The sequence below is a fragment of the Micrasema longulum genome, unplaced genomic scaffold (genome assembly GCF_059751315.1).
Source record: "Micrasema longulum isolate JH-2025_06_02 unplaced genomic scaffold, ASM5975131v1 h1tg000304l, whole genome shotgun sequence".
In the NCBI taxonomy this organism is placed as follows: Eukaryota; Metazoa; Arthropoda; class Insecta; order Trichoptera; family Brachycentridae; genus Micrasema; species Micrasema longulum.
Window position 1 is genome coordinate 31,688 of NW_028277508.1, and position 12,241 is coordinate 43,928.

General features: G+C 35.1%; 2 protein-coding genes across 3 annotated transcripts in view; one reads left to right on the forward strand and one right to left on the reverse strand.

Moving 5' to 3' along the window:
• Positions 1 to 661: 661 nt before the first annotated feature.
• Positions 662 to 6,747, reverse strand: ND-ASHI (NADH:ubiquinone oxidoreductase subunit ASHI). Its single transcript, XM_088224662.1, has 3 exons — positions 6,481 to 6,747; positions 3,546 to 3,766; positions 662 to 1,056 (listed from the first exon to the last, which is right to left on the reverse strand). The coding sequence occupies exons 1-3, from the start codon at positions 6,569 to 6,571 to the stop codon at positions 805 to 807; spliced, it is 564 nt and encodes a 187-aa protein (XP_088080788.1). The 5' UTR covers positions 6,572 to 6,747; the 3' UTR covers positions 662 to 804.
• Positions 6,660 to 12,241, forward strand: part of LOC148282705 (116 kDa U5 small nuclear ribonucleoprotein component) — a 28,332-nt gene continuing 22,750 nt past the window's right edge. Inside the window, exons 1-4 of one of the 2 annotated variants that reach the window (XM_088224658.1) lie at positions 6,660 to 7,020; positions 7,190 to 7,419; positions 8,470 to 8,715; positions 11,429 to 11,535. In XM_088224658.1, coding sequence (XP_088080784.1) covers positions 6,827 to 7,020; positions 7,190 to 7,419; positions 8,470 to 8,715; positions 11,429 to 11,535 — 777 coding nt within the window. In that variant the 5' untranslated portion in view covers positions 6,660 to 6,826. The remainder of the gene's footprint in view (positions 7,021 to 7,189; positions 7,420 to 8,469; positions 8,716 to 11,428; positions 11,536 to 12,241) is intronic. The other variant, XM_088224657.1, reaches the window with a different exon arrangement.

The window sequence follows — 12,241 nt, forward strand, 5'->3', positions numbered from 1 at the left end:
TATATCAATTATTTTTAATTCAAAATTATTATTGTGTTCCACTGAAAAGTGTCTTTTAAGTGGGAGACTTAAAAGACACTTTTCAGTGGGACACATCATCGTTTTCTGTGCCTTTAGATTGATGCAAAAACAATAAATGAATTCATATATAAAAAAAGTTCAGATTTATTATTGGGTTTCATAAATGAATATTAAATTAAGCCAAACATTTTGTATTTTACATCTCAGGTTATTTAAAGATTCAATAGGTGTATAAATGTAAGGCTGATATAGGCATTATAGACAAAATCAAGAATGGAGTTCTGTGTTGGTTTAGACATGCAGAGCGAATAGACGGTTAATGTCGATGCATGTAAAAAACAAGAAAAACCGAGAAAGACATGGCATGACCAAATCCAGCAAACATTTGAAGATAGTTAGCGTGCCAAAAGTTAGAATATTCAGCATGCGTGCATGAGAAGAGATAGGAATGTAAAGGAAGCGAGGTCTGTATGCAACGACAGATGGCATTCTATCATCTCTGCTCACCCCTACTGGGAAACGGCACGATGGTTTATTTGTTTGATTCATAAAATCTTTACTTTGATCTTGCTCACTTGCAGATTTTTTTCTACTGTGGTTTGTGATTGGTAAACTATTTGTAAATTATTAAGACAGTTAATTAATGGTTAACTATTTTATTTACATTCAAAACATTTTTGAGAAGTTTCGCTATAAAATTCAATGTTCATATTGTTTTTTGTCCAGGAAAACATTTGTAGCACTTAAACTCCTTATTACATTAGCTGTTTAGAAAAACCGGAATTAGTGATGCGTCGGTGGACATGCGGGACTGTTGCCCAGAGACGGGAAGTCAAGATGTCTGCCCTGGCCGGGGTATTGCTTGGCGAGTATGGGGGGATGCATGTAATATTTCGGCTGCTCGAAGAAGAGGAAGCTTCCGCCGAAGAACCCAACGCAGGCGAAGAACGACGCCCACATCTGCCACGGCTTGAAGCGGTGGCGCTTGTTTAGATCACATCGATTTTCGTTTATCAGCTCTTCGAGAGCGTGAACCTAGAAAATATTCACAAATTAATATAAAATACTTGCAAATTCGATTCAGGCAGAAGAAAACTAATTGAAATCTGGCCCTCCAAAACACTAGATTTGGAGATCGTGCTTTTGCCGTCCCGGCCCCTCTGCCTGGAACTGATTGCCTTCAAACTTAAGAATCATCGACAGTCCCAGTCAGTTCAGATTTCAACTAAAATCTCACTTCTTTAGATTATCATACCCTCAATTTTAAATCAGAAAATATAATATGTCACTTTAGCTTAGTTAAAACTGGCCACCAATTTAAGTATACAATCGTAAAGCGCCCTTGAGGTGATTTTTTACAAAAATATTATTATTGAATTGGCCACTCAAACCAGCCAGTTACGGGGTAAATACCTAGACTGTCATATTTCCTTGTGTGAAATAGATCCAGAACCCCAGACGAGTGTTTTTGACTCGACGGCTGCTCTCTGGTAAAAATCCTGATAAAGGAAATCGAGTGGAGAAAAGACCGCCTCATCGTGTAGTGGTTGACGCTTTCGCCTACCATTCTTGCGGTCCTGGATTCAATTTCTGGCAGGGTGGATGTGAAATATTGATTTTAAAGGGATTTTGTTTAACTGCAATATTTCACTTTTTTTTATTAGGTCTTAAAATACTCGTAGTACAAGCATTATAAAATATAAATGTCCTAATATTATCTTATATCTAATTATCATTATACTATATATTAGTTATCAACATTTCTAAACAATATGCAGTAAAACCTCGTTTTTACATTCCTAGATTTTACGTTTTCCCGCTTTTTACACCGAAATATTTAGGTCCTATTTTTTTCCATACATTCCCATTCAACTATTCCCCCCAATTAATGTGTTTCACATGTTTCATAACCCCGTTTTTTACGTTGAAAACTTTTCAAAACTCATTCGATCTGTCAAAAGACAACGAGCCGTGCGCCACCGCGTGAATGGAGAATAAAATCGAGGTAAATAAAAAAAATGTGTAAATTATTGTCTCAAACCAAATTCAAAGTACGCGCGGTGTAATTTACCATTTTGTTTACGTGTCTAATTTTGACATTTTACTAAATTGTGACATGCGGTTGACGCATGAAGAATAAAGTCTTTACATCAATACTTTACGATGCAGAAAGTTGAAAATTTGGTAATAGAAATATTATTTGAAGTTATAAATATATTTAAGGTTACGTACCTACATAAAATTATTTAAACATGTTTTTTTTAATTCAACAAAAAATAACACATAGTAGAATAGCTTGAAAAAATACAAAATATTTTTAATTAAATCATTGGTAAATATGAATAATCCCCAATCATGACAGTTCTTACAATTTTTCTGGAGTATATTTAGTATATTCTAGTACAATAATGATATTTTTATAAATTTTAATTTTTTCCATACATTTTTCATTTCCTCACTTTAGAGTTTTCCTCAGTTTTACACTTTTTTGTTGCTCCCTTGAAAAACGTAAAACAGGGGTTTCACTATATTTACAATTGAAACTTACGTTTCATCACAACACGAAGGTGGTAACAAAACAAGTTAGCAGAGGACAAAACATTTTAAATTTTGGGAAGAACCGGAAGATTGGTTAATTAGGGTTCATGCAAAATCGCCTACAACAATCACTGAACCACACACCGACACTGCAGCAGCACATTATCCTATCAAACCACCACAAATTTGAATCAAATTCACCATTCTACAAAACAGAGCTCCGCGAATAATCCCGAGGAAAAAAACAGATACACAAGGGTAGAGTGGATGTTAAATACATTTAAAAAAAAATGATTTACAATTTTTTGTTTACATTTGTTAGATTTTTTATTACATAATGTATAACTTCATTCATGAAAAGAAAAAATCCCACATGGGCATAGCCTGTGCGCGGGTATATCAAATCTAGAATACATTATGAAATCTTTGGTGTAGATGCATTTATATCAATATATTAAAAATATGATAAAAATATATTAAAAAAACATAAAATAAAAATTAAAGTTACATTCAGGTTTTTTTTTCAAAAATATGAGTAGATGGAAAATAAAAAACAGAAAAAATAAAATTATTAAGTTAAAAAATATGAAAGCGAATAAAAAGTTTATTAGGAAAAGAAAACATTGACATTTATATTTTTGGCCCAGTTTATAACTGAATTATTAGAAGAGGGGCTTAAATGATCATTTTCCTATTAATTAAAAGTACTGCCACATTATAAACAAAGAATACCCTTCAATACAATGATATTCGTTCACAAAATCATTAACTCTAACAAAAATATTTGATTTTGGATAAAACAAAAAAAAAAACTTCTTCAAAGCCACAAAATTTTTGGACTAACACTTGAAGCGTGGGACTGATCATCTTAGCTTCATGTAACAGATAATTATTATACATCGCATCTGGTGAACCACGCACAGAGTGCGGATAGGGACATGTTGATGGTAAACATTTAAGTATAATTTCTAAGTCATTTTTATTACCGGTTCGTTAAAATTGGACTTCATGGCCGGGTAGTCCCACGGGTAGTGGGGATCTCGGGCGTCTCCCGAGACTATGGGCAGCTTGGGATAGTCTCCGTAGCCCAACCCATCGTCGGGGTACGGTTGGTACGCATCAGGGTGCAGGCCGTACTTCTCAGCGGCCTTTTTTTTTTCTGTCTCAGTCTTTGGGTATGGACCGGGCTTCCAGTCTTTATTCCAGTCTAAAACATAAAAAACAATCAATAATTGAACCATGGAAAACAATGACGTACAAGGGTTAATAGATATGCTCCACCTCTGACTTAAAAAAATATTTGCGTCCTTATAATTTACTTGGTTATAACGATCACGGAAATAGTGAGATCTTGGATATAATGAGGAAACATCAGTTGACATTTTAGTTTGTAGTTTTCTCCATACATTTATTCACTTCTATAACGAGCTTTTTGTCGGACATACCGAACAAAAATATTGCCAACAGATGAGCAAAACCTCTTCAACAGTTTAAAAACATAATTTTCAAAACAAGAACTTAAGTAATAAAATCCAAATGGGGGACTAATTTATTACCGATGCCGCTGGGCGTTGGTATCGGTTTACGTTTATGATACTATGAAAGTGTCTAAGTACTAAGTACCTAATTGGTGTTTTCGCCGACAGCATTGACAAAGTATCACACATATGGTTGAAATTGCGTGTAAAAATTCAAGCTTTGAGAACTTAGTAAGCACAGGCTCGGCGAATCATTACAATTTACAACTTCTTTTGTTTTGGGTTTTTGCAATGTTTTTTTTAATGTTCTATGGTCAATGCATACTAAACATTTCGAGTGGGTGATGTCAGATAAGTTAAAACCTAACCCTTGAATTATAAACATGACTAATAACAAGCAGAACTGTTTCAATTTGCAAAAAAGTGCCAATTATTTGTATTATAGAAAATGTTAAAAGTTTTCTCTATCCTTATCCATGTCAACATTGTGGAAAAATACAAATGTTTATTTATCTGAATTTGAAATTTAGAAAGTGGTATGTTTGTAAGCATTTATTATAATTTCTAATACTGACAATATGAAATGACAATTGGATTTCAAAAAACCTTTCTCTGGTATTACGAGTAATGCTTTTAACAAGCAAATTATGTCGGTCCCGTCTTCCTTGTTATAACAAAGTTTCATTTTTAGCGAGTTGTAAACAATTCGGTATTAGAAAATGGGAATCATGTTGGGGCAGAGTAGGGTAGGTCAAGACAGAGACGAGTGGACGGAGTTGGAAGAAATCTATATCCAGCAGCAGAGTGGGGTTACAGTGGAGAGACACTTTTATAGCGCATATTTAGTATGTAAATACGCGGTATAAAATTGTCTCTCCACTGTAACCGCACTCTGCTGCTGGATATAGATTACGTCCGCGAGAGCACTTGGAATAGCAGCCCAGGTGGTTAGAAGTCCTGATTTTTTAAAAATATCCGCTCTCAAGTCGAAAATAAATTTAATAGTTTTAATTATGTAACACTTATGATTATGTAGATGTTTGGCGGTCGTGTATTGAGGAGCCTCTACACCAGTCGGAGCGTAGACAGAAGAAACAGCTTTAGACGTTGATATAATTATTTATTTTACATTAAATTACAAATTAAAGACTTGATGTGTGGTGGTCCATAGAACGGGTCCCCCTTTTATACGCTGGATTCCTTTGTTCCTGATCTCCCACTACGACGGAGGGAAGGTAATGTCCTCCAGGGCGTTAGACCGACGAACAATCGAATTTGCGTTATCGGCACTTAGGTCAGTGCCACTCGCTTGGATCGAGGCGGGCGTTGCGTGTATCTATTTCACTTACGCGTGCTATGGTGTGTCGTTGACCTGAGTTTGATGCTCCCCACAATTATAACCAATCGCAATAGCTTTCATAAAGTTTTGTTTCCCAAAAAAGAAAGCGCAAAATTCTTCATGTTCTTTGTTTGAAATTGGGTAAAAAATACCGATATTTTTTCTGATTCATATTCTTTAAGGTGAGGGTCAGAGCTACACAAGCTCTTAAAGCTCCTGATGACCTGTGAAGATCTATTGTAACGCGTCCCCATGAATACCTCTCGCTCTCCAAACCCCGAGGCTGAGATTTATTGGGTCGAAAGATTTATCCGGTAAGACGGAAACCTTAGAAGAGAGGAGAGCTAGAGAAGAAGAAGAAGGGTTCGAACCCTGGACCTCCGATCCGTGACTCCGCAAAACTAGCCACAGAACCACAACCCGAAACAAACTGTACTCTTGTTCTCTTTTGTACACAAATATATAAGTGTGTATTGTGATTTTGGTTTGTCGGCCTTGTGGAGTAGTGGTCAGCACATTTGCCTTCGGTCAAGAGCGAACCCGCGACGCCAGTTCCACAGTTGGCTGTCTAACCAACCGCGCCACGGCGCCTGTCTTAATAATAACGTGACTTTTTAATATACGTAAGTTATGTTAGTATTGTTGTGTTTAAAAAACATTCATAAATTGTATTGTTCACAATGTAAACATAACCTAGAACACTTTTACACACCAAATGTTGTCCTCATTTTTTACAATCGCATGTGTGCTGTAAGTAAAATTTCTGATAAAAAGTATGCACAAATTGTTTCTTTATTTGACTAAATATGTTTTTAGGACATAGATCTAAAATGTTATCAGGGAGAAATCGATCAATCGTCGTTCGAGAAATTTCAACTAACGAGACAGAGACATAAACCAATAATAAAAAAATTATACATTTGTAAAATATTTAAATTAATGATCTTTTTTAATACATTTTTGTCAGAATCATCCTTTAGTGTGTTTATAGGCTTCCTGCTGTCATTTTCATAATGACGTAACGGTTCAGATGGTAAAACACAACTAAATCCGTCACATGTGAAAAAAAAACATTTTCACTAAACGAAATATTATTATACTTACGGCCGGCGGTTCTCACTACATTGTAAATAATTCCTGGTTTACTATAAGCCAAAATAGTTGAAAATTTAACAGCACTTGCCAAGGCCGCCATTTTCAATTATTTTGAGTAATGTTGCCAGGTTCTACAAAATTTATCATTCCAAACTGTCGAGATAGGAACTTATAATAACTTATTTACTGGCAGCATTGATTTTGGAATCAAGAGTCAAGAGTAAATTTTAGGTTATGTTTTTTATTTGTTTCGATTCGCGTCGTTTTTTTGACAGCGCCGGTGGTTTTTTGATTGTCTGTTTCTAAAAGGAAAAATTGTTTTAATTTTAAGTGCCGAGTGTTTAAATTCTCCAACATGGATGGAGATTTATACGATGAGTTCGGCAATTATATCGGACCTGATTTAGAATCAGACTCGGACGAAGAGCAGAGCGTTTACGGCCAACAGGAACCGAGAGATGTAGATGATGATGCTATGGATGAAGACGATGATGTAGAAGGAGAGGCTGAACCAGCTCCTATGGCCGTCGTCCTCCACGAAGACAAAAGGTAACATCTTTATATTAAAATAACATTTCATGATTTGAGGTTAGAGTTGCTCAGAAAGGTGTTATCTTAATTTATTTATTTTTTAAGTCCGACAGCGCCCTCTGTTGGCCAGTCTTGCATTTTGCGCGATGTTCAGGTACATATTTACCACCGACTGAATACTCTGCAGGTACTATCCTCAGGCTGTGGAGGTGTACGGGCCGGACGTGGAGACCATCGTGCAGGAAGAAGACACCCAAGCCCTGGACCAGCCTCTCGTGGAGCCCGTGAAGAGGAAGAAGTTCCAGCTGCGAGAGCAGGACCTCCCGGAGACCAGCTACAGCATGGAGTACCTGGCTGACATGATGGACAGCCCGCAACTCGTCAGGAATGTGGCTCTGCTCGGACATTTGCATAATGGTAAATAATCATATTTATAATATCGAGATCTTAAATGTTATGAGGAGACATTTGTTGATATTTTAGTTTGTGGTTTTCTCCATACGTTTATTTTAATTTTATAACGAGCTACTTCTCGGGCATACCGAACAAAAATATTGTCAACTGTAAGGAGTGTAGGTATTTTGTTGGTAACAACAACATAACTACAGTCATCTACAGACCTAAGCTAAAAGCCCAACTATCAATAATAATTATGTATATTAATAGTAAACTATGCATCAGTACTCCAGAGTTTTATTCAGCATTTTCAATACCACACAAGGATTTGTTTATTTATCAATACAAATTACACAATTTCCTTATTGCACAGTTATTCCTTTTCATGTCTGACTTGCATGAAAATTTCGCGTTATGACGACGCTCTTATTTACTAAATCAATACCTAGATAGATACGTTAATATTATGACACACATCAATATAATACATGATAAAAATTTTAATGTTTTTTTAGAGTTTTGTATTTCTGAAAAAACTCCGCGTGTGACATCAGAGGTTCTTCTCTGCCAGTTCTCCCGATAAGTTCGTTTACGGTTAGCAAACTGGATATCCTTCACAGCTCTCTTATCATTGGTTGGTTCATATGAACCAGTGACGTCATTCAAAGTAGTGCTTTTTTGTTAAAATATTTTTTACTATTTTTTTTTTATATTTTCAAGAAACTTTGCAGTACAATCAAATGCTCTAATTTTTACCACGGGCAAGAAAACATTTTTTGTATCCAATACAAAATACACGGATACACGGGTAAAAATATTTTTTTAAAAGTTGAGCTGAAGTTCCGAATTGCGCAAAAACAGTTCAATCATTTAAAAACAGTAATAAAATAAGGACCTAAGTAATAAAATCTAAACGGGCGGCTAATTCAATGAACCGATGCCGCTGGGTGTCAGAATCGGATTACATTTATTACACTATGAATGTGTCTAAATATTTAACTGGTGTTTTTACTGACATTGCATCTTAAGAATTAAAACCGTGTAACACTCACCACTTTGTCCACATTTCAGGTAAAACCAGCTTGGTGGACTGTCTAGTGCGGCAGACGCACCCGGGGCTAGCGCGCGCGGAGCACGGGCTGCGCTACGGAGACACACTCCTTGCGGAGAGGGCGCGCGGCGTGTCCGTGAAGGCCACGCCTGTCACGCTGCTGCTTCCCGACACGCGCGCAAAGTCGCACCTGCTCAACGTGCTGGACACGCCCGGACATGTCAACTTCAGCGACGAGGCCACGGCCGCCATGCGCCTGGTAGACGGTAACTATCTCCACAACTGTTTTTATTTACTAGCAAGAACCTTAGTTACGTATTAGAGAATTCGGAATCCTCATATGAGCTCATCTGAGCATCTGAGCCTTGTTTCATCAACACTATGGGCCTCAGTTGATCAGCCCTGTGGACCTCGGTTGATAAGAATTTCGGGCATCTAGAAATATTGGCCCTTGGGCCTCACAATTCATATTTTGTTGTTCGGATCAATCGAAAATTAATAAATTATAATCTGCCTCTCAAAATAATGCTAACAAAACCACACAAATGTACAGATGTATTAAATATCCACTCAAAAATTTTGGTTGGTATGCGAACAAAATTGAATAATCTGTAATTTTTTTTAATGTGTTCATTACACATTTTTTGAGACATGAGTAGATAGCTGTCGCCGACTGTTACGTGTAAATAGTAATTAACACATTACAACAGAGATGAAGAACATTTAAAAGAAGGTAATATAGAAATCTAGGCTACCTTCTCTTAAATTTTCTTCATCTCTGTTGTAATATGTTAATATAAATAGCTCCCCAGGGAGTTGAATCCAGTCCTTGTCTACAAAAATTTGGACAAACTCAAAATATTGTTGTAAATAGTAACTTTATAATCTTATTTAAAAAAAATTATATTAAAAATAAAATATATACTGCAAATAAATACTGTTTTTGCAATAGCAGCATATATTAATCTTGTTTTTCTTTTCATGTTTATGTCATACCATATTTATATACAATAAACTTTAAAAATATTAAAAAAGGAATGGCCCACGCTCAGACGCTGAAGTCTTTGTGGGCATTTTTTCCAAATTACGGTATAGCTTGATTTTAAGATGTATTTTTGTAAAGAAAATTCTATGTAAATATATGTAAGGAAATGTGAACAAATAAAATAATAAAAATATATATATATACATTGTTAATGCGATGCAGTCAATGTTCATGTACCAGCAATTCCATACAAACGACAATCATCTCCCGTCAAAAAAAGATAAGAAAACTGACCTTAGAATGTCCTAGGGCGTCCATGACGATCTTTATTTCGGTGAGTGCTTCTGGATTACATTCTTCCAGCACAAAAATGCTAAGGCTACCAGATTACAGAGAGCTACTTCGGGCAGCTTTTCTCATTCAGCAACAAGCAACTTTTCCGTGTATGTGGGCACCACCAAGGAGACTTATGTCCTCAGATGCGGTATGCGGTGGGCGAGCTGTATCAAACAGAAAATTCAATATAAAGTTTATATTTGAAGCACTAACTTTGTGGTTATTAATAATAATTTTTCTGAATTCGCAAATCATCTAATAGAAAATAATCATAACTTCAATGAAGACACTGGATTAAAAGTACTTTATGTTGAAAATAAAATATTAAAATTAGACAACTTAGAAATCTTAGAAATTAAAAAAGCGATTCATAATAAGAAAACAATAATTAATAACCAAATAAACAATATTTCTTTTAATCCTCTCCTGTCTAACTTCGAAAATAATGATATCAAATTACCACCCGTGTAAGGAAAAAACGACTTGATTTATTGTGTCCACTTGTAGTATTTAGTAAACATGATAAAAATAAAAAAGGAATCAATTCATTAGTTACGTAAACCTTGTCGAAGAAGCTTGTTTGCTTTGAAACCGGTCGGTGTAAAATAAATATTAGTGGTTAAAAACAAAGTTGTTTTATTTATTTTATAGAAAATTCAATGTTTGTTCTTCGGTCGACACTGTATATTTCTCGTGAATTCTTTTGGCGCGTGTGTGTGTCATCCAGTAGCGTGCCTAGGGTTTACGAGTAAGGCAAGCCCATATATATATATTTTAATCCACATGTGGGATAGGATATTCTTTCTGTGTTCGTTTAAATAAACGAAATAAAGAAAACACAATATTATTTTATATAAAGTAATTCCTCAGATATCAACCATTACCAATAAGTAACATTAATAAAATATAGCATGCGTAGAGTTGAATAATAGTCATCGGAACCCATAGATACATAAATATAATAAAGATAAATTATAATTGATATAGAATATTGGAAAAGGAAAAGGATAGTAGATAGGCAAATAAAAAAGAAACGTCGGCCATCTCCGAATTCTTTTTATATATGACGTTTGCACAAAATGAAATAAATTATCATAAATCTTAACCAGTACGGGTCTTTAATCAATGAAGATAAAAATAACCGTTTAAAATTATCAAATTCCGCAAAAAAGAGCATAATAAACAATCGTAAAGTTTGTTCGATACGAAATACAAGATACGCTCTCTGCCAACTTTACCTTAAAGAAGCTGGCTTCAGATTCCCATACAAAACAAACATATACAGACAAACATTTTATGAGTTTACTGTTTGTTTACATGCGAATTGCACCGTGAAATAAGCCCCACAAGAACCCCACGTGCGAGAGCAAGATAAGAAGACATAGTGTCGTTCGCGCACACGGATTTCATACGGTTCGGATCTCGGGATGCGTACAGTACCAACGTCGAACAGATCTCTAATTCTCATTTGGCGCGAAATTTAAACAACGAAATGAATTATTTTTAAGCGTTTGGTCCAGATTTGGTAATTTTGAAATAAAATTAATAGGCAAGCCCGGCTTATGGGCTTCTATGGAAATACCGCCACTGGTGTCATCAGTCTATGGACATTGTAACCACGTGTACATTGACTAAATATCTTTATGGGATTTATTTAGGCGTGGTGCTGTTTGTGGATGCAGCGGAAGGAGTAATGCTGAATACGGAACGCCTTCTCGCTCACGCCATACAAGAACAGTTGGCGGTGACCTTATGTATTAACAAGGTATTTATCTAATATCGGCATTCAAATAATCATTATTATTATTATTATTATTATTATTATTATTGGTTATAGGCAGGCAGCCTTCGCTGATGCGCCTATATCTCGTGTACTGCTTTTTGTTCAAGTTCTTCTTCCTTCAAAAAAGCATCCAAAAGGTTTTTGAACTAGTTGGCCGAAATGGAATGGACAACTATAGTCCTTAAAATATAGCATGATTAGAATGACAGTTGTCAGAAAAAGTGATGACATAACTTTGTAGTAACGTCTAAGGGGTGATTTATATTGACACACGAAAATTCATTCGTATCTGGCATGTTAATTATTTTTTTAATACAATGCTTGACATATAAATCAACATAAATATATGAAATCAGCTTTAAAATAAATTTAAAAAACTAAAATAAACCTAATTATTAACGACATTCTTACAAGGTTACATCATTTTGCAAAAACGTTAGAGATGGGACAAATTGATCAATGTAATTTTTTATTTATTTTTTATTATTATTAAGGCAATTCACCCTAAGAAGGATGATTTCTGCCATTAAGGGTAAAATATAAACATGGAATTAGGAATATAATTTAGTAAAAATTAAAGCCAAGAAAATCTAATGTTAATTGATGGAATAAAAAAATTATTCATTTGATAATGTTCACGAAAAAAGTTTAAATGTCTTATTTTTTGGTGAATAATTGTATTAAACAC